This window comes from Montipora capricornis, chromosome 8, assembly GCF_036669925.1.
Source record: "Montipora capricornis isolate CH-2021 chromosome 8, ASM3666992v2, whole genome shotgun sequence".
Classification (NCBI taxonomy): domain Eukaryota; kingdom Metazoa; phylum Cnidaria; class Anthozoa; order Scleractinia; family Acroporidae; genus Montipora; species Montipora capricornis.
In genome coordinates, this window is record NC_090890.1 from 26475912 (window position 1) to 26498411 (window position 22500).

At 38.8% G+C, this 22500-nt stretch overlaps 2 protein-coding genes across 3 annotated transcripts in view; both read left to right on the forward strand.

The window, feature by feature from the left end:
• Positions 1-5075, forward strand: part of LOC138014338 (delta-like protein A) — a 14661-nt gene extending 9586 nt beyond the window's left edge. The window contains exons 6-8 of one of the 2 annotated variants that reach the window (XM_068861398.1): positions 241-420; positions 2979-3073; positions 4357-5075. In XM_068861398.1, the coding sequence (XP_068717499.1) occupies positions 241-420; positions 2979-3073; positions 4357-4482 (401 nt within the window). In that variant the 3' untranslated portion in view covers positions 4483-5075. Of the gene's footprint in view, positions 1-54; positions 421-2978; positions 3074-4356 lie in introns of both variants that reach the window. The other variant, XM_068861397.1, reaches the window with a different exon arrangement.
• A 1660-nt stretch (positions 5076-6735) lies between these two features.
• Positions 6736-22500, forward strand: part of LOC138014336 (uncharacterized) — a 16304-nt gene continuing 539 nt past the window's right edge. Inside the window, exons 1-8 of the mRNA XM_068861395.1 lie at positions 6736-6840; positions 11950-12109; positions 12234-12290; positions 13182-13295; positions 16215-16328; positions 17326-17688; positions 19577-19677; positions 19770-19880. Coding sequence (XP_068717496.1) covers positions 11995-12109; positions 12234-12290; positions 13182-13295; positions 16215-16328; positions 17326-17688; positions 19577-19677; positions 19770-19880 — 975 coding nt within the window. The 5' untranslated portion in view covers positions 6736-6840; positions 11950-11994. The remainder of the gene's footprint in view (positions 6841-11949; positions 12110-12233; positions 12291-13181; positions 13296-16214; positions 16329-17325; positions 17689-19576; positions 19678-19769; positions 19881-22500) is intronic.

A 22500-nucleotide genomic window follows, 5' to 3' on the forward strand; every position in this document is an offset into this window, starting at 1 on the left:
TTCTTGTATTGCACGCGGCAATATTTTACATCTTCTCTTCTTTTTATTTGTCAGAAAAGCCCAGGAAATCCTTCATAGTTACTCTAACATTGACAGACAGGAATTATTATGCTGATTACGAGGACCTGACAAAACCGATAACTCGTGGCCTGATAGAAGACCTTACCGACATTTTAGAACCATTTTTTAAAAGACACTTCATGGGGTTTGAGACCATCGTGTTTCGTGATTTTTTCCAAGGAAGCGTAGGTGCCATCTTTGACATCACATTCGCGGCGACATCAGAGGTGAATGAGACTGATATTATCCAAGTGCTCACAAGAGCAAATGGCTCGAGCCAGCTGAGATTTGAGTTCATTGGAACGATAAACGTAATGGATTCATTGTCTACTACTGTTGTAGAGGACGCACCAATGACAGGTAGGTATCTGTGGTATATGAAGGATACCTAGAGATTTAATTAGGATTCCGATGCAATAAACGGATTTGACCACACTCCAAGAATCGTCACTCCCTGTGCTCACACTTTATGCGCATGTCTTTTACACAAGTTATAAGGGGGTGGGAAGGGAACCTTAGAACACGGAGACTACAAACAATATATGTTATCGTAAGCTTACGAGTAGTCGGGAGGTCGAAGCTCGCATGTAGGTTTTGGAACCCAGCAAAGGAGTAGTTGGATTTAGTTTCCAAATGTTCCAGGGTCAACAATGAAAAAACATTAAGAATAAAAAGATTAAAATGATAAAGCAGTTTTCAGATATGTAACAGATATTAATTTTCATCTAATCTATTCAGTGTCTATTGCACCTTTTGATTGGTAATCGAACTTTTCTTAAGTGAAAAGATGATATGGTAGTTCTTTTGGACATGCAACTAAAAATGAAATCATTTCCTGATAGGAATCGAGAGTACGACCTCCATAACATATGTCGGATGCTCTGAGGAGGTCGCAAGGTTCGAACCCTGCCTTGGACTGTGCGGAATTCCTTTACAATTGTCTCTTCGTCCGTAGCCAAAAAAATAGACGACCAATAGCTTCTTTTTATGCATATTCCCTGAAAAATGCTCAGTGTCAAGTCAAGTCAAGTCAAGTTTATTGTGTTTATACACTCAGTTTTTGTGATCACAATTCTCACAGCTACTTTGCAGATATATCACAGACTGAAAGTAAAAGTAAAATGAACCAAATATGAGATGATACCTTGGACATAGATACTGAAGTGAGAACAAATTGGACGCATTAGCGAGGTCGCGGGCGTTTTTGTCGATTCTTATCTTTTTCCCATATGTTATGTTCTGATTAGCAACTATTCACCGACACTAGCCACCGACACTGAGGTGAATAGTCGTTTTAGTATATACTAAAACAGTGAGATAATTTAGCACAAAAAAAAGATTTTAACTCATTTATTTTTGCAACGATTACAACATTTTCGGGCGCAAATTCCGCGCGAATTTCTCGGAGGTGAATAGTTAACAATTATTCAATGAGCGTGCGTTAGATATGAGATGGTAAATAGCAAACGAGGCGCGTAGCGCCGAGTTGGCTATAACCAGTCTCATATCCAACAAGCGCAAATGGAATAATTGTTTTATTAAATTCCTTAAACTCCAAGAGTTTGGAAGTACGAAATACGAGCGAAAAAAGCTAGAAAATGCGAAAAAAAACATAATAAAGATGCAATGTTGTGTAATACCTGGTGGTCAGACAGACGCAGGCTAATCACAACATCATTTTTTGCCTTTCGCGTACTTCTAAACGTCAGAATTGATCCAAGCTTTCCACAAAAAAGTTTTTTCTTTGCTTTATTCAGAAAGAAAATTCGCTTTCCGGCGGGAAAAAAATTAGCCTAGCAACGCCGAGCGCAATCATTTACCATATTAGGTCAACCTAAGATATATTTAACAAATATTCCAGAAGCGCGCGTTGGATATGAGATGGTAAATAGCCAACGAGGCGCGTAGCGCCGAGTTGGCTATAACCAGTCTCATATCCAACAAGCGCGAATGGAATAATTGTTTTATTAAATTCCTTCAACTCCAAAAATCTGGAAGTACGAAATACGAGCGGAAAAAGCGAGCAAATCCGAGCGAAATCGAAAAAAATCTTGATGAGAGCTGATACGATGTTGTTTAATACCTTGTTCTCAGACAGACGCAGGCTCATCACAAAAACATTTCTTGCCTTTTCGCGTACTTCTAAACGTCGGAATTGATCCAAACTTTCTACAAAAAAAGTTTTTTTTCTTCCTTTTGGCTGTATTCAAAGAGTAATTTCGCATTCCGGCGAAAACATTTTTAGTTTAGCAACGCTTAACGCAATCATTTACCATATAAGGTCAAACCAAGGTATATGAGCTGATAACCGAGATTGAGTGAACCAATCAGAGCACGCGAAATGCATTATCCGAGGTTGAGAATTTAATAATAGCTAATAGCCGAGATTTAGTGAACCAATCAGAGCACGTGAAATGTATTAACCGAGGTTGAAAATTTAATAACAAGGAGTTCAAAACTATCCACTGTTTTACACGAGGGGGAGTTGAGAGAAATCGAGAGAGTTATGCAAACCCTCGACCGCGTCTTGGGTTTGCAAACTGTCGATAATTCTCCCAACTTAGTGTTTAGATGAGGCTATGGAAACACGGAAAAGGTCCTCTATTGCTTTTATAAAATATTTCTCAAAGATAATTAGACAAATGAAGGAAAAAAAGTGAAGGAAAATTCTTGATTGAAACATATTTTCTTGATACACGCTCATATTTCCTACCAGCAAATCAAAACGAGCGTCTGACAACATATAACCAATCAAAATTCGTGTGATGTCACAGCCGTGTTTCCATACTCTCATCTAAACACAGCTATTGACCAATGAGAGTGCGAATACTATCCTAATCCTTTATAATATGTAATATCAATTAACAGCTCACCAATTTTGCTTGCAAATAATATTTATTGCACCATTTCATTGACAGCGTCCCCCACTGGGCTTGAATCATCGTTGATCATTGCTCTGGTCGTCTCTATAGTAATACTTGTCGTTCTCCTGGCGATTCTCATTATCTTAACAGTAAGTATAGTTTTGGCTAAGGGCTTTTTACAGAAATTACTGTATGCAGGGCCGTAGCCAGAAAAAAAATATGACTGAGGCAATGTCCTGATTTGACGTCACAAACTGATTTACATTACTCTTTGTAAACATGCATGCAAAGTGGATTGTGACTTCAAATCAGGACTAGACCCACTGCCCTTCTGACTCGGTCGTGAACATAAGATGCCCAGTTTTTTGCAAGTTTTGAAGCCTATAAAAAGGCAATGCGTTTCAAACAGGTGCAAAGATTTATTTTAGCGAAAAGAATATTTGGGGGTCAGGGGCACTTTAAAGACAACACTGGAATCGCGCTTTATTTTAAAAATTCACGAAAAAATGACTGAGGCAAGTACCTCGGTTTGCCTCATACTGGCTACGGCCCTAGTATGAATACTAGAGCTAGCCAATACTAATCTGTGAAGGCGCCCTCAAACGAGGAAACAATGTTGCGGAATCATTGTTGCGGAAGTAATTATTTCCCCGTTTGCGTCCCAGGAAAAACTTGTTGCGGAAGCAAAAATCATTCTGAATTTGTTAAGAAACATTTTGATTTCTCAGATGTTTCGTCGTTTGCGCGCCGAGAAAACATTTCGGGAAACAATGTTTCCTCGTTTGTGGGCGCCTTTAGACTGCACAAGAAGGTGAGACAAGCATTTTATACCAGTTGAAATTTCTAAACTAGGGGCTACACGCTGAACTCAGTTGGTGATCTTGAATTCTGGCAATTCGCTATGAGCTAATATCGTGTAAACAGATCGTCGAACAGTTAAAATAAGCGACCTGCCTGCCGGCTGAGTATACCGTGAGAGCTAAGAGAGCTAGATAGCCAAGCTCCTGTTTCGAAAGTGTTTCAGCGACAAATCTGTTCGAAATGCAGAACAATAGAGTGCAATAACATAAAAAAAGCACAAAAGTTAACGTTTTGAAAAAAGACACTTAACTCTTTCGAATTCCCCAAAGATGTTAAGGCTACCGCAAGGATTTTCGATGTTCATTGTCAATCAAACGCCAAAGAAGACTATTTTGAGCTTCGCAGATCATAGTCTTTCCTTAAAGCAAGCGATCCTTGCTGTAAAGGACAACCTTACAAGATTTATAAATGCTTACTATATTGGTAAATGAATGTTTGCTGCGGACTCTTTAATGCGGCGAAAAATTTGTAATGTTTTTACATCGTAGTTGAAGAAGACCACACCTATTTCTGGTCAATATTCATGAGAGAAAGATTATACAATGCCTGTTGTTTTTTTTTTCTTTTCTAGTTGAAAATCAGACGAAGCAAAAAACGAAACATAGGCAAAGGGGCAGTCGCTCTTGGTGGCATCTGGGATGTACAAACGGACGTCCGAAGAATGAGGCTGACCGGCTATTCTAACGGTTATAGTTAAAGCTCGCGTAAAAATACAAACGGCGTTGCAGTAATTGACTGTTCTGGAACCAAACTGAAAGTTAGAAACATTTGTTTTATCCTTCAATATAGTTTAGCAACAGCGTTGAAGTTGCATGTTTACATCAAAACCGTAACGAAGCTATCTCAGCGTCAAGGGAAATGTGATTAATTTAGTGGGAAAACCTGTTCCTAAAAATAATTTACTCGAGAAAGGGTTGACTCAAGCAATTAGTGAAGATATAGGCTCCCTTGATGAGCTCCTGTTCCTATGTATTCGACCTGGGCGTTATCACCTGAAACGGAAACGCAGACCGCGCTGTGCATGTCACAGGTTTTCTCTGCCCTTGTGTGAGCCATTACCACTTTCGGATTTGCCGACTGAGTTCGCAAAGAAGCATTGCAGAAGACAATTTATACCGAAAAAAAGCCACTGAAAAATAATTACTGTGTAAAAATTGTTTTCGTGGAGTCAGAAAGACCGTGTATGTCTTCGAATTTCCTTATGTCATTAGGCATCTCGTTAAAAGTCTTATCTTCTCGCCACCATGTAATGTCCTTTTTTATATATATATAATAAAGATTTATATAATACTCCTATAAGTCATTTGTATTCGGTACTTCTGTAAGACAACTGTAGCTGCGGGGCCTTCAGTGATTGGGCTACTAACTTCACTTTGTCACTATGATCATCTCTTTTGTATTTATTATGGCAAATTTAATCAAGTAAAGGAGATGAAATGAAATCCTATGATGATACCTTGATGCATTGGAATTTCATCGGCGGGAGATTGACCGAAAATCTTTCGTGATTTATACACTTAACAAAGTTAACAAAGTAAATTCACTGTATCAGTTCATTTAATTCACGTAGATTGGCTTTGATGTCGAAAGTTTGAAGGCGCAGTGACGTTTCAAGGGCTAGCTCTTCGTCAGAAAAACCAAGGACTTGGGATATGAAGAATACTTATATCACCTAATGGAAAAACGCTGTTGATTTGAGTGTAGTTTCTCCCATTGTTAATGCATTGAAATGTTATGAAACCGGACATGTCTTTTTGTTTCATGTTTTGTCTATATTTTGGCCTTGACGGTGCGCAAAACACGCCCTTTTTCGAGATTATGGGCAACTAATTTGCGAATACGTGCGAAGCGAAAGCATTGTCACGGTCAATAGGCCTTATTCACGATAGTCGCCTTGTTGGTTTTCAAATTGTCATGAAAATTAGCCATGTGTTATGCTGGGGGGCAAACATTGGAAAAAAAAGCAAATTGCGGAAAATCGGCTCGTCGAGATATTGAAATCAAATTGCTAAAAGTTCATTTCAGAATTTAGAATTAAGTACCTTTTATAATAATTTTAAATCTTTGATTGCCTTTGAATTTTTTACTTTCTACTTCGTTATCTCCTCATTTTTTACTAAAAAAAACCATCTAAGTAACTTTTGTAATTATTCTATTTTCAATGAACGTGAAAAAAATCATCTGTGTGGCTAAGATGTTCGTTATAACCTCTCGAACTCGTGTTGTTTGCCCCCTCAGAAGTGTGTAGATAATTTGCATTATCATAGCAAATCCAATATGGCGGCCATCGCGAATAAGGTGTATTCAACATCGATTGCGACAACATTGTTCTTGCTTTTGAAGGTATTAAGGTTCCATAACACCTCCCTCGATTAACTATGGTTCTCCGTGTTTCCAAGGTATAGACATACCTCAAGCAGTGCTGTTTTGTCTGGAGTATTTCGGTAGCTACGAGTTTGATTGCAGTTTTTTTGTTCGCGCAAACAGTGGTATTGGTCCCTCATTCCTGATTACAAGTCTGTAAGATACCCGTTTTCAATCAAGCCAAATCTTCATGAGTGGATCGGCCACATATCGCTGAGGAAAAGGACATACAAAACAATTCACATTTCAGTAAACCTAAATGCTGCATGAAAACCTTTTTGCCCCAATGCAAGATGGTTGCATGCACAATATGTATGTTTCTCAAGGTGTCTGCATGGCTTGTATTAAATATGTGAATGCTGCACAGTCAGGTTTTTAGCGTTTCTTGCTCTGCTAAGATCGGACTGCAGCCTTTTTTTGTCAAATTTCAATCTGAGAAAAGGATATGGCTCATACGTAAATATAATCTGGACAGCGGTCAAAGATTTTTGTCAACTGAAAATACAATAACATTTTTACCTTAATTGAGCCCTGAATTAATTTACTTTGGTTGGTCGCCTTTGTCAAAACCAGTATGTAATCTTTTAAAAGTGATTCTTCGTTCAGGATCAGTGAACTCAGTGTATTATAGATGGTATGAAAATATTAAACCTTCGTTGTAACCCACCCAGAGCCGCTGAGAATTCAAAAGGTAAGTTTTAACGTTTCATAGTACTAATGTTGCCTTGTAAGGGAAAGTGATACTTGGATAATGGACATTTGCGTAGTCTGTCAGTCATAATAAATTTACAGATGGTGACTCGTTCGTAATCTGGACTCTATTAAGGTGACAACGGTCAGGTGAAAGATCATCGGTCGGTGAATTGGTTGCTTGTCAAAAGGCAATTTTCGAGCACTCTATACTACTTACATTGAAGAAGAGGTAGAGCAGAAACATAAACGAAGCGAAAGATCTAGAAGCTTGTGGGAAAGCTGCTTGTAAATTACTTTGCTCCAGACGTCTCATCTCAGTATATGGTTTTCAAGCGATAAAACTTGCAAATCTGCCCGTCGCCCTTCACTTTCGCTTTTCGACACTTACAAAACAAAACTTTTTTTCCCTTCATTTGAAGGAGTATGTCAACATTTATAGCGGTTTCAATGATATTTTCGAACAGCGCTCTCTAGATTTGCATTTGAACTCGGTCGCAAGTCAATCAGTAGCACAGTGTGTGAACGTCTTGGATAGACTTAGTAATGATTTCACCTGAGGACGGTATGCAGGCTAAATCAGACCCGTATAAGAGATCGACTATCCGATTAGAAACGATGGAATGGCAAGGAATTTTCTGGAATGGAGTACGGGTTCTTTTTACATGGCGTCACAGAAATCAAGGATTGAAAATTCTTTTTGTTTGCCAAACACATGTTTGAAAAGAATTGATTCCTGTTCGCTATTGTCATAGCAGTTTGTCCTAATGAGTCATTCAAAAATTATTCTGAGAAATTCAGGCAGGTGTTCATTACGCCAGTCGAGTTTTTTTGTACAAGTTATAACGTGATATCGAGTACAATTTGGAATAAAGGAGAACTAAATACTAATGTGTATATATTTCAAAACCAGTCAAATTTGTAATCTTCGAACTGAAAAAGTTACAGGGGCTATTTTTTTCGAAATTGGCCGAGCAAAAATCATGTAATCACTGATATATATACAAACGTTTCATAATTACACGCGTATCACCATACTTCGAGGGTTGACTTTTTACATTTAACTGATTTTGCAGGGTGTTTTGCGATCCTCGAGCATCTCTTTTTGACATACATGCACGCTTTTCTCACGAGTTATCAGCTTGAAGTAAAACTCTAAACCATTTCATGATTTCAGTGAACTCAGTAGCAATTATTTAAGCCGAATTATGCATAGGATTGGTTGAGCACCGGGCTGTCACTCGAGAGGTCGTAAGCTCAACTCCGGCCGGACCCGCAACACTCAGGGTCTTTAAATAATTGAGGAGAAAGTGCTGCCTTTGTAATTACATCTGCAAATGGTTAGACTCTCTAGTCTTCTCGGATAAAGACAATAAACCGTAGGCCCAGTCTCAGAACCCTTCAATGTTCATAATCCTGTGAAACGTAAAAGAACCCACACACTTGTCGCTAAGAGTAGGGCACGTAGTTCCCGGTGTTGCAGTCTGCCTTCTGTTGTGTATCATGGTTGGGAGGGTAAAAATGGGCCACAGTAATTGGCGCAAGCTGTTGTGGCGCTCTGTCAGCTTGACTGGCAAAGTTAAAAAATTAAAAAAATTATTAAATTAAAACGGCCACCATTCTTTTTTGGGCTTGTGAGTTAGGCTCACTGTTAAAAATAGAATGAACCAATTCAACAATGAAAAGGATGCTTTGGAATTTTTCCATTGTATAAATGATAAACACCCTAACATTAGATTCACCATGGAGACGGAAGTCAACCACAAACTACCGTTCCTAGATGTCCTCTTGGACAACAGCAATCCTCCATCTCTCGTCAGTCACATCTGTTTTTCGCAAGAGCACTTACACACGCATTCTCACCAACTTTCTCAGTTTTGCACCTCTCCCCTACAAATTGGGGTTAAGACGAACGCTGGTGGACAGGAACGTTTTAGTTAAAATCAATAACACCTGGATCGGCTTCCACAACAACATTAAGGAACTTACCAACATTCTGGGAAAGAATCAGTTTCCATCCAGTCTTGTGAACAGAACTGTCAAATAATTATACCTTAGCAATTTCTTTGCCCCCACTTTGCGCGCTTCCGTGGCAACCAGCTTTAATGAAATTCGCACGCACTATTACAAATAACCTTTTGTTGGGCCCTTCTCGACTTACGCTCAACACAGAATCAAGCGCTTAACCCAACGCTACTGTAAGAACTTAGTCATCAAGTTAGTGTTTGTCCCATACAAGATCAAGAACTTATCTAGTGCCAAAGATGCCATCTCTAATTTATCGCTATCCCGTGTGGTCTACAAATTTCCTTACGTAGGCTGTAGCGCCTGTTAAGTCGGTGAGACAAACCGACATCTTGCTACACGTGTTTGTGAAAATCTGATAAAAACACACACATCTTTTGGCACATTTATGGATCAGAAACATGCAGAGATTTGTGCTCAGAGAATCGATTTCAATCCTTGACACCGCCTCCACGCCTTTTCAACTGAAAATCAAGGAGGCCTTGCACATACTTGGGAAAACCCCTCATTAAACAAGCAAGTTAATCATGTCAATTTAACACTTTCATTTGGATTTTTCCGTGTTAAATACCCATTGTTTTTCTATAATTGTATTTTTAATTGCCCAACATTCACGTTATTTAGTATTCATACTTCCTATTTAGCTATCTTCTATATCACCCCGACTAGCGGTTCATTGTATTCGCAACTGACGATGGATGTTGGTCATGATCTGAAACATGAATTGTAAACTCAAAACTGTGTGTTTCTACTTGAGAGAACAAAAAAAAAAAAAAAATGCGGACATATGTGAACAGGTCGAATCTACTAGCCGAGAAGTAAACTCTAGCATAGTTAATAGACGGAAATGGTTATGAAACCCGACAACTTTCTTTTTTGTAGGTTTTTGTTCTCTTTTTTGGCCTCGACCGTGCACAAAACACAATAGTTATTTACTCCGTACTGAGGAACTAACCAATAGAAACGTGTTGGTTACGTAATCATGCATACTGTATGAGCGCAAAACAAAAGACTGTGCGCGGTCGTGGACTTTCCAACCTAAATCTTGGCAAATGAATGAAGGGGTAGTTTCTAAAGAAACTGTGGTGCTGCGTCGGAGGGGAAGTACAAAAATTAGGTTTTATCAACGGAGTTGATAATGTAAATTGGCCACCGTACAGAGATTCTAAAAGCTGACGTTTCGAGCGTTAGCCCTTCGTCAGAGCCTTTGATGTTTGCCGGGCTTCCAAACCAGTTCCCTCTATTAACTATGACTCTAGGGAGGTTTTTTGTTGTGCTCTGTTAGTTAAGTGCGGCAAACGATCTTTGTGACAACTTTGTCTCGATTGAGAGCTGAGTGGTTGATATTGTTGTATGTATTGAGATCCTGGACAAGGTCTTTAATTGAACCGACATGTAGATATTTTATAGAACGAATGTGGTGCTGCGTCGGTGGGGAAGTAGTATACAAAACGTTTGGTTTTATCAACGAAGAATAATGTGAATTGACCACCGTAGAGATTCTAAAAGCTGATGTTTCGAGCGAATTACTCTGGATTCGCTCTGACGAAGGGCTAACGCTCGAAACGTCAGCTTTTAGAATCTCTGTACGGTGGTCAATTTACATTATCCGGTTCCGTTGATAAAACCAAAATTTTAGTTGTTTTATAGCATTAGTAAGTTTCAGGTCATTTTATTCGATTCATAGGTAAGAATGTTTTTTCATAATTATACATAAACTTGAAAATACCACAGACAACATAACAGTACTGTTCTTAAAGTGATAAAAGTTACTATGAAAACAATCAACAATTAAGCTTCTCGAATGTTCTTCTCTGTCTTCATTATCTCTCCGGCGTCTTTCCCTCTTTACCTCCAAGTCGCAAAGGGCGTCCTTGGCAGTAGACACCTTAACTTGCTCACCCAATCTGAATTGTCTCAGTGTATATAGTATTTATTACCATCTGAGAGATTTTACGCTTATTATAGAAAAAGATTCCGGCAAGTATGTAGTAATGCCGCGTTCTTTTGTTTTCGTGGTCCTGACAACGTACTAAAAATATATTCTCAGCCAACGGTTTAAAAGATTATTAACTCACAATCTCAAAAACTTATGAACATGAAATTATATAAAAAATCTCTATCCTTATTTGAATATCAAAACAATGACAAACAAACAGCAAACATTACATCGAACTTTAACAACAAACAAAACACATGCATATCTTTAGACACTTAAAACTCAATCGGTAATTGTTTATACATAACCTAACAGCACAATATTGCCTCTGGTAGCAGTATTCAGTAGTAACTGGCTTCACAGCTGGCTTGGAAGTTGTACTGAACAACTCATCAGAAATTTTAAACTTTTTAAATTAAGCTTGGACATCGTGATTTCAGGAGATGTGTTTTGAAAAGGGAGACTTTTCAAGGCAATGGTTTTGAAAAAAATCGCAGCACGTGTCTTAAATAGTCATAATTCTAATTTGTTTTAACGAGGACGTGCAATTATGCTTAATTAATTCCTTATAGACTTTTGAAATGTATTTTGATTACGTAGCTGTTCTCAGTATGATCTTTCGGTTTTCATTTATTTTATAATTTAAATTTTCTGGAAAGTTCTTTTAATGTGTCTTTCGCAGCGAAACCATCGTAGCAATAAACATGAAAACAAAACAAAAAAAATAAGGTAATACAAGACCGATCTCTCGATTTTTCTATGACGTCATATGGGTTCATGTTTTTATGATATCTCACAAGACATAGATTGTTATTTTAAAAAGGTGATGGTGAGTTTTAGAATATGGATTTGATGTTCAGAAATTTATTTCCTATACCTTTGCTTTGATAATAGGTTTGTTTTATTGATAATAGCATTTAATGTTTTACTGTTTCCCCCTATTTTGAAAATTTTCATTTCAACAACTTCTAGGTCCACTCACTCTTTTCCTCCTGAGAGAGAGACCTATAGATTTACTCTGTCTAACGCAAGACCATTTTACTCCGCATCAATTGGATGATGCCTCAAAGGCGCCATCCCCTTTAGTGGAGAAATTAGAGATTAAATCTCCGATCTTATTATTAAAAGAACCTTTGTTATCTACAGGTTGTACTGACTTAAATTTAAGCAGAGGCGGGAGAAAAGAAAGGAATGGAAATTCTTTTCAAAAGATGCTCTGCTGACCATACTGCAAACATTAAGTGTAAAAAGGCGTCAGTTGTGTTCCCTGTTTTCTGGGCGTGTCTTCTTGCGGCTCTGCTAAAAGGTAAGAAAGAGTCTTCTGAAAAGATGGGATTATAATTTTGAAAATGATGTTAAACGATGACGATAATTAAACTATTAAATATCATCATGACACTCCTAATTAACCTGTTTTCTTCTTCTCACAGTGGCTTCAGGCAGCCAAGTTTGTCCTGTTGGATTTACTGGAAGTAACTGCTCTGTCAGTAAGTTTTTTTCGCAAGCGTTAGGATCATTTGTATCATTTACATCGATGTTCAAGTCCCCAGTCACAATTAACGGCTCAGGCACTAATATGATGGATTCCAGATAAGTAGCAAACTCATCCATAAACGTATTCAGAGTCACTGGATGCTGAACAGAATTCCAAATAAATAGCTGCGCTAGAACGTAAGGTAGCAGGAGATAAAGGTGAAAAATTACGGAGACCCAAAATGCCGTGTGCTGCGTGTGAGGCGCACTAGTCTGGAGAAAGACCAGAATCCTCTGCTTGAAGAGCTTTTTAACATGTTAAAGTAATGTCGAAGGTTTTATGTAGGCAACACAAATTATGGGATCACTCAAAGATAGCCATGATTTTAAGGATTTTACGGGAGTATGAAGTTTTTCAGGCAAAAGGACAACTTGGGCTAAAACATGACAAAAGTTCCTTATGACATGGTATGGTCATTTTTCAGTGAAAGTAGTTTAATTTTAGTACTTTTGTACGGTTTGACTGGATTTTTACTAAGTTTGTACCTATTTTAACGCATCGATTCCGGGCCACATTGGTCTGGGGTATGCCATATTTTGATTGCCCGCCATATATGGACACCGACCATGTTCTTCTAACGGAAAGTATGCCGCCATGAGTCAAGTTTAAAAAAAATTGTTTTATTTGTTTCTCTTAGCTTCGACAGTACAATCGGTGGATGGCGACTGAGTGCCTTCATAAATGCGCGAACTCTTTTACGCTTTAAACACACAAAAGAGGAATCTTTAATTAAAGCCTACTGATTTTTCTTTTGTTTTGTATGCCGTGAATCGACGACTTTATAGATTTGGTTAGTAGTCAGAAAATATAAACCAGAAATTGAATTCCTTTTTTTTCATTGTAGATATTGATGATTGCTTGAATGTCAATTGCTCAGGCAATGGAAACTGCAGTGATCGCGTGGATGGGTATTACTGCTTCTGTTTTGATGGATATTACGGAATGGATTGCGAAATAAGTAAGTTTTGAACCTGGCCGTTTCACTAGCAACGCAAGGACAAGGGCGTTCATTTCACCATGAAAAACGAGCCTACCGCAAGCATAAGAACAAGCATAAGGATAAAAAATTGTCCTTTTCCTTGTTTTTGCGCTTCTGCTTGCGTTTGGAAGCGCGGTGGTCTCATGATCAGTGTGCTCGACTTCGGATCGAGTGGTCCGGGTTCGGGTCCTGGCTGGGAACATTGTATTGTGTTCTTGGGCAAGACACTTTACTCTCACGGTACCTCTCTCCACCGAGGTGTATAAATGGGTACCGGCGAAATGCTGGAGGGTAACAACGCAAGCTGTGATATTCGTTCAATGAAAAAGACCCGTTCCAGATTCCACTCGCAGCGGCGCGTTGTATAAGGGAACACGGAAAAATAGGGGCACATGTTAGAAAAATGTTTAAGGTTAATATGTTACCCTAGTTAAATAGAGCATTGTATTGTCGCTGCATCGTGTGATTGTGCTTTGCATAATGGTTCCTTTTCACTTGACAGGAATCTCTTGTGCTTGCGTTTATGTTTGCACCTGTGGTTGCGCAACTAGTGAAAACCAGGGTTTACAAAAATACATCTCTACATTCTTTCATTTTCTTGCTATGAATTCGTCCGCGGTAGTGAGGTATTTCTTTGGATTGTCTGAAGAATTAAATTTGTCGAGCCTTATACAGATAACCTAGATAACCTTAGTTTAATGAATTCAATAGGCGACAAACAAGCTGTCTCAAACGTCTCACGCGTAAGGTATAAATACGAGAAATACAGAACAGACTTGATGACGCGTAAGATCTGAAATGAATTGAACGTGAAAATTTACGTTTGTCAGAGCAACGCACTTTAAGAGTGCACCAACCAGAGGAGCTTTTAGTAGCAGAGAAACGCCTGCATTGTTAAACGCGCCCGAACGTGCTAGGAGTCCGATTGTGGAAAGTGTGTTCACTTCTTACATCAGTCGAATTAAATAATTAACGTCATTTACCAGGCGTTTGGTGCAGCTAAAGTTACTTTATGTCATCTTGGCCAGTATACATAGATATGGTCAGTGTTTTAATAATGGTATTTGAACTGAGTGGAGTGCAATTTTGTCTGAAATCATACGTGTGATTTCAAAATAGAAATTTTGAAATCACAATTTTGATTTCAGACCAAAATTGCAGGACACAAAGTTCAAATACCATTTTATTGCACGTATTTAGAAATCACACAATTATTATTTAGTCGCTAAAATACACGATTTTAGTCAGTGCCAATATTTTATTGATCCAGTTGGGAAACGAAAGTTACAAAATTGGCCACACGGTGGTTTTCTTTGTCTTTCATTTTCTTGCAATTTGATTGGTTACTTTAAACAGGCCTTGAAATCTGATGGGTTGTCTTGTTTTAGTGGCTGGGGAAATGGTGCGATTTAGAACAAAAAATAGTGCGATTTAGGAATAAGTCTCACTGCTGAGAGTCAATCAGATTGCAAGGATCATCATTGATTTATAAATAGGTGTAATAAAGACTACAATACTTAGGTTGTCTCTAAACTTATATTCATATCACTGTTAATTTCCATCCTGCGATATGTCCAGAAAAACAAGTAATGGGATCCGCTCCAATATCGTATCCAGAGTGCTCGGGCTTCTTGGTCAGCGGGCGCTCACCCGCTGACCAAAAAGCCCGAGGACTCTGGGTACGAGATTGAGATTGGATCCGGTCCCATTTAATAAGCGTCACGAGGTGTCTCCTTGCTCTTCTCGCTCTTCTTCCCAACTTCAACATCACTCTTGTCAAGACATACAGACAATTAATGTCAGTGTCTCCCAAATGCTGCTGCTCAAGTAAACAAACAGCTGGATTTAACCCAAGTTAAGGACGGCGCGTACTATTGTTATTGCGCATACGTTCTGCGCATCTCGAGATACTCGGATTTGCTATGGGTAGTGCTTATTAATACAGGGATATTTTTGTGCGTTTTAAAACTATCCGGAAATAGTAGATCTTAGTAAGTAATCTTGGTATCCAAAAAGAAAATTGGGGTAACCATGCATTTTTGAGAGATAATTAAGTTTCAATTTGAGAAAGAACGCCATACATTTCTTTGTATTTTAAAGTTTTTAAAACAAATATTACTCATCAATTGCCTTTGAAAAATGCGTGGTCACCCCCAATTTTCTCTTTGGATTTCAATAACACTTGTTAAGATCTACATTTTCTGCATAATCATAAACCGGTGCAAAAATACCTTTGAATTAGTAGGCACCGTCCTTAAAAAATAATTAGCTATGAAGTCTTTGCGTTAAGCCAGGTTGTCCTTTGTCTGGGCCGCGCAAGCTTAATCGCAAGTTACATATGCAGGGCATTATTTGCCTTGTCTTTGAGCTCACGAAAGGTACTAAAAGGGGGTCTAGAGAATTTATAAGATAGTTAGTAAAATCTATATAATCAAATTCATTTGCGCGAGCCTGCTTTATTTTCCCATTGTACACGCTGATGAAGAAAAACGTTTCTCGCGATCGAGTTCAGCAGTTTGCATTCGAAAACTTAAAGAAAACTTCGGAAAAAAAAGTGAAGCAATCGTTTTACTTCATGTTAAAATTCCCTCTGAGCTGCTACAATTCAATTCCTTGCTTATTTTGTTTCGGAAAGCACTCGGGAAGTTTGGAGAGCACTCAGGAAGGTAGAGGTCTGTTGCTGTCGGCTGTCACTCGGACTCGAGCAGTTCTTATGCATCTTTTGTCCATCTTCGAGCGTGCTTCAAATCTGGATGAACGCACGCTTGACACAGGAACCAATTGTTAAATTGAGTTACTTTGCGAATGTTGCTAGTTCTGACTTATGATCTCGTCTCTAGTGAGAAGACCAGCCATTAAATTCATGAAATATTAATGCTTTTCTATTATTTCGTTTAGATGCTGGACCATGTTTACCAAATCCGTGTAATAATAACGGTACTTGCACAGAATTTGGAAGACTAGTAAGATGCAACTGCACACCTGAATATGAAGGGGAAAAATGTGAATCAGGTAAAGAAAATAAAAGGCTTGCTCTCTTTACGGATCCAGCTCTAGTGCAGAATTTACTACCTGGGATGCGAAATGAATTTTAACTTAACAAAACTACAAGCACAAAAAATAAACAGAGGCGCATAACGCGTCTATATTTCCCAGGATGCGCTTCTCACAGAAGAAGATCGAACCCTAATTCCTAACTACTTTGTGATAGCGAACAAAATTTGCCGACAGAAGGGCCAACTGGTTATTAATTAGACCCATTAATTTCGTTGTTCGTTCGTTCAGACGAGGGCTAAATCCAGCTGAGTAGAAATAGTTAAATCGGACTCCACTCTGCCCTTACTCCTTTTTGCATTTTGCCGCGTGGTTTCTCACGACAACATGGCACATCTATGCACCGATCGAGGAGCGTCTTATTTAAATGTTGAAGAGCTAAATGCAAACACTAAGGCCAAGTGAATAGCCTTTTGTAAATTTTTGCACACGTTGTGGGAGTGTCAAATGAGTGGAAACCCGAGATAACCACTTAAAACAGATGAACAACGTAAAAGAAATACAATAAAAGAAAATGGAAGCATGGATGGACACAAATGGACAGGTTTGAAACGGACTGCATTTGGATAATCTCAATGAAAAAAGGCAGCCTGATGTTTTTCAAGTTTAAGGCATATCGCCTGGATAAAGGCCGTTTTTTGCTCAAAATCATCAATGTTCGTGATGTAACGATAAATTTTATCAGTAAAGGAATTCCACATAACCATTTTTTTTAGTTTTAAACCTGTGATAAGCTAATGATGTCCCCTAAACACCCTAAAATATGCATAGCCCCTTCAAAGATCACATTGAAATGCATCGATACTGCATTGCTATTTGTGTGTAAGTGCAACTCCCATCTTGAGTGTGTACCGTGATTTCCTACAAATATTTCTATTTGAGGCCAAATTTACTGTTATTGGGCTGCCTGTAAGTGTCTTAACTCATTTCGATTCCGCATCGTTCTGTCTTTCAGAAAAACCACAAAAAATCTTCACAGTCAAATTAACCATGGTAGACAGAATTTTTGTTTCGGCTTATGAGGACTTGACAGCAGCTGTTACTGGTGGCCTCATCAAAGACCTGACAGATATCTTTGGACCATTTTTCAAAGACACTTTCCTGGAATTTAGGAGCATCACGTTCCTAGAGTTTTTCTCAGGAAGTGTGGGTGCTATTTTTGATGTAGCATTCGCAGCGACATCAAAGGCGAACGAGACCAGCATTATCCAAGCGCTAAAAAGAGCCAATGGCACAAGTCAGCTGCGATTTGAGTTCTTTGGCTTAATAGAAGTAGGCCCAAAACGTAGTACCGTTACTACCACTACCTCTCCAACAGGTTAGTATTTAAAGACTGAAAGAGCTTAATTCCAAAGAGTTTTGTCAATTCAATTATAATTTGTCAAACTGACTGCAAACAGTCATGCAATATTCGTATCACATATATACATTACCCTTGCAAGTCTCTATAAAGTTGAAATGGTACCCCAATATTTATCACTACTCTGTATCTTAACAAAATATCAGCCGTCCAATCGACCTTTTCGGCTTGTACATTTTGTTTTCGCTATACAGATCATGTGATAATACTCAGGAGGCTTGGTCCTTTCTTTTGTTCGTTAAAAAGAGTGCATGCAGGCATATTCATGCTTGCATGCCCTCATTTTAATGAACAAAACAAAATACCAAACTTCTTGAATATATATTATCACATGATCTATATTGGGAAAACAAAATGTACAAGCCGAAAAGGTCTATAATGATTACCAACAGGTAATTTATTTTGAATTTTTGTCTGTCAAATTTCTCCTAAATCATCCCAGTTAAAAAAAACTTGAGCTGGATACCTACTTCACTTTCGTCCAATTATTTTCGAATCGCACAACTTTGAGCCCCTCCCCCCCCCCCCCCTACAAAAACAAATTACGCCGGCAATGATAGTTCTGTAAATTTACTAGATTAGCCTGAGATGATTATGAAATGACAAGGAGATATCTTTGTTTTACAACAAAGAGATAAACAAGGTAAAAACATCGAGTTTTGCAGTTTTAATCGTGGTTCTGATTATGTTGCTGGTCGCAGACTCCGCTGGCTTTTAAGCTGATGAAAGACGGTTCAACCTTTTGTTGAGTCAACAAATGTTGCAGCTGTTGTTCAACAAATGTTGTACAGTGTGTCATGTCATATTGAATGTTGAAATATGCCATTCAACACGTTGAACGTCGTTGACCGAAAATAGAGACCAGCTCTATTCCGTTCAACACGTTTGTGCAACATTGGTTGAGCAACGAATGTTGCAAGATGTTGAACCGTGCATGTGTCATCGGCTTTAAGTTCATTTCGTGAGCAAGATGCTATATTCGTTGGGTTGACAACGAATTCGTCATTGCATTGAAATACCTTTTCAGATGTTTCGTTTTCATTGTATCCATCGCCTATCTCACTTGACAACAACCGTAATATATTGATTTTGCCAAGCCTAAGGCCTGGTTTTCACTAGTGACGCAAGCATAAGCACAAGGAACACACGCAAGCGCATTTACTTGTTGTTAATTAGTGTCTATTGTTCTAACAAAAGGCTCTAATGAACAACAAACCACTGAGTTTGCGTATGCTTCTTGTGTTTATGCTTGTGTCGCTAGTCAAAACCAGGCTTAAAAGCGGGTTATTTATTCTTGCAATCAGATAACCTGGCTTGAGCCTGCGATCCAATCGAAACTAGTACTTGGTTAGCGGTCACCTTAAAACGCTGACCTCGAAGAACTCGAAACTTGAGCCTGCGATATGGTCATGTGATATTGGTCACATTCACATTGGCATACATTGGCGTACGGTGACCGAAACCACAATTTCTCGCACAGATGGGTTACCATATTTTCTTACCAGTGGTGCTCCGCGCAAGGGCCTTCGGCGCGGCGCGCGGAGCACCGCTATAACGCGTTTTACTGGAAATATTTTAGGATTACTTTAAAGGTAAACGTGGCAAGCCGGCAAAACCACGAGAACGTTCTTATTTAGTTGAATTAATGAGTTACTCTTTTTTCAAAAGCTTTGTTGATTAAGTATGGATTATAGGCAAGAGCTTGAGTTATCGTTGACTTTTGACAAACAACGAATTCCAGCCAAACAGTCCTGTTTATCGTAAATATGGATCTTAATTTCTCTTTTTATTGCTAACGTATTTGGAACATGGCATAACAACTTCATCCCTTCTCCTTTGTTTACAGACTCCTCCTCCTCGCTCGTGCTAGAGGATTGGATTCTAGCTTTGATCATAGCTGCAGCAGTTATCGCCCTGGTTCTCTTAATAATACTAATTTTAGTGATTGTGAGTATGATACGTATTTTGGAAAGTTCTGGAGTGCTCAGCAATTGTAACAACTCTAGACATTCGTAACCATGATTTGTCTGTTATCGCAGTTGCTGTACAGACAGAATCATGCCAAGAAAAAGGAGATGGTTGCTCAAAATGGGGACTGGTATCTGAAAAGGATGAGCTTCAGAAAATACCCCTGGAAAATGTCAAACGGAGTAAGTTTTTCAAGATACGGTACTTGATCATGTTAGAAAGATCCCCGGCTGACTGCACGATAAAGTGTGTAACCTAAACATTTGCAAGGAAGCCTGGAATAAAATTGTCCAAGTTAAATCGATGCGACTTGAGTCCTCATGATCACTGGATTACTGATTTAACGACTCCTCCAACAAAGTATCCAGGAACTTGTATTACACAACCGGCAGTGCTTTTCCAAGGGTAAAGGGTAACGGGTAACGGGTAATGGTTAAATGGTTAGCATTTATCTTACAAAACCTTTGCCCATCTCACTTGTCCAAAAGGGTTGGCAAAGAACACAACATAGTCTACAACACAGATACAGTGGACCAGGCAGAAAACATTGCTTTCACTTCATCCCCTGTCCTCTCTGCAAAGTTTTCCTTACATAAAAATTAATTACGAGCACCAGATATTCTTCAAGAAAAAAATGTCGTTTCGAACACCGGAAAATAGGCTAACTTACTCACTTACCCCAAGAATAAACAAAGGGTGTGTTCTATTGAGAAACTTGGCGGTGCGTTTAAATCGCAATCTTTCTAATTTTCATTGGAACACAAAATCCTAAAACGGATTTATTTGCGGATTCCATTCATTAATGGAGATCATTCTCGATATTTCAATAGCAAACCGTTTTCGGATTTTGTGTTCAATTGCAATGCTGAAAGATCCGACTCTTAAATTCTACATGCAGATTTTCGTAGCGAACGCATCCACAAAGTACAAGCGAGACAGAAAATATCAGTTTGCCGTCTTTGCCTCATTCGTGGGATTTGGTCCGCTGTGCTCGCCTACATAGGGCACGCATAATATTACTTCCACAAAAAGATTAATCATGAACAAAAGAGTTTCTTGGACCAAGCAATCGAGTTCTCGCCATTTCAACGGGGTGTAATAGGAATTAATGGCTGCGCCAAGCACTTCAGCAAAAAGGTTGGTTCAAAATATTACCCTTTACCCTTCACCCTTTACCCTTTACCCTTGGAAAAGCACTGCCGTTACACAACAGATAAGTGAGATTTAGAGTTACCTTCACGACAGAAGTTAAACGTCCATGAAGCTGAAATTACTTGTTTTTACAATAAATCATTAGCACTCTGAACTTCTTTGGATTTAGCATATGCGTGTGCGGTCTGTCTGTTAGCTACAGATAACAGAAAAGAGAATTAACGTATTTAAAGAAATAGGCAAGTTCGAATAAGAGAAAATTTATGCTTTTACGGCAAGAAGTGTCTGACGTTTTCTGTTAAATTTGTCGTCCCGCATAAAGTTACTCGAAGCTGCAACTACACGTTGGCATCAATCGAGTTTTCTGTATGGATTTAACAGCTGATCGCGTTTCAAACTCCAGCGTTTCATGCAACCTCATGCCGATAATTAAGCTAAACTTGAACATGTTGATGATTGTCGTATAAAGACGACGACAACTTAACGTTCGTGAGTTTTTGCTAAGACAGTAGTTTGAACCATATCCTCTGAGAATGGCCCTTAATTTACAACTGTCATTGTAATTTTTCCCCGCAAATCGTGCAATGTACGTGGGCGAATTATCCTAAAATAAATTGGTGCGTGCGTTTTCAGAGTAAGAATGGAGAATAAAAGATTCACATCTCGTTAAGACCTCGATTTAGCTGATTTTACCACATGCGGCCCAGTCGGAGGGTATGGGAATCTCAACAAAAAAGCCGTACTTTATTGTCGTGGTAACTTTCTCGCTACTTGTGTGCTTATTTGCGTGATTGAATGCGATTTAATAAGCTACTTCTCAACTTCTCGGGTTGTCACTCGCACCTAAATAAAGGAAGGCTGGCAATTAATTTCTAGCTTATTTCTCCCATCTCGCTGATAAAATCAGACTTCTCCGTCATCAGTCACGCTCAAACTCCGGCGATGGTCACACCGATAAATTTACTTCTTTTTGACCAAGTTTGAAGGTCCAGAGAGCATTCATTGCTGAGAAAAGCAAAAACAAACCAAATTTCAAAATCCTTCGAGCCTCGCTTACAACGAATTTGGACACGGCTGGTCAACCGTTCACTTATTTGCTCTCACCAGATCGAGGCCTAAGTGAACCGTTGACTTTTTTGAAAGCGAAGTTCGAAGGATTTTGAAATTTTGGAAGTTTTTCGCTTTTTTTCAGCAATAAATACTCTCCGGACCTTCAAACTTGGTCGAAGAGGAGTAAATTTCTCGGTGTGGCCATCGCCAGAGATTGAGCGTGACTGATGCCGGAGAAGTTTGATTTTATCGCGTATCGGCGGGATGTGAGGTGAGCTAGGAATTAGTTGCCAGCCTTACCTTTATTTAGGTACGAGTGACAACCCGCCGGGAAGTTGAGAGGTCGCTTAAATCGCATTTAATCAGGCAAATAAGCACACAAGTAGCGAGAAAGTTACCACGACAATAAAGTAAGGCTTTTTTATTGAGAACTTTTGCTTGTAAATATCTTTTTGAGTTTGTTATCGAGATCCCCATACAAATCCTTATAATCTTTTAACCTCCGTGTCTGGGCTGCCTGTGACTTCGAGTCATTGCTATGCAGAATACTGCAAAAAAATTTGGCTAAAATGCGTACTGCACGCGCAACACGATTATATT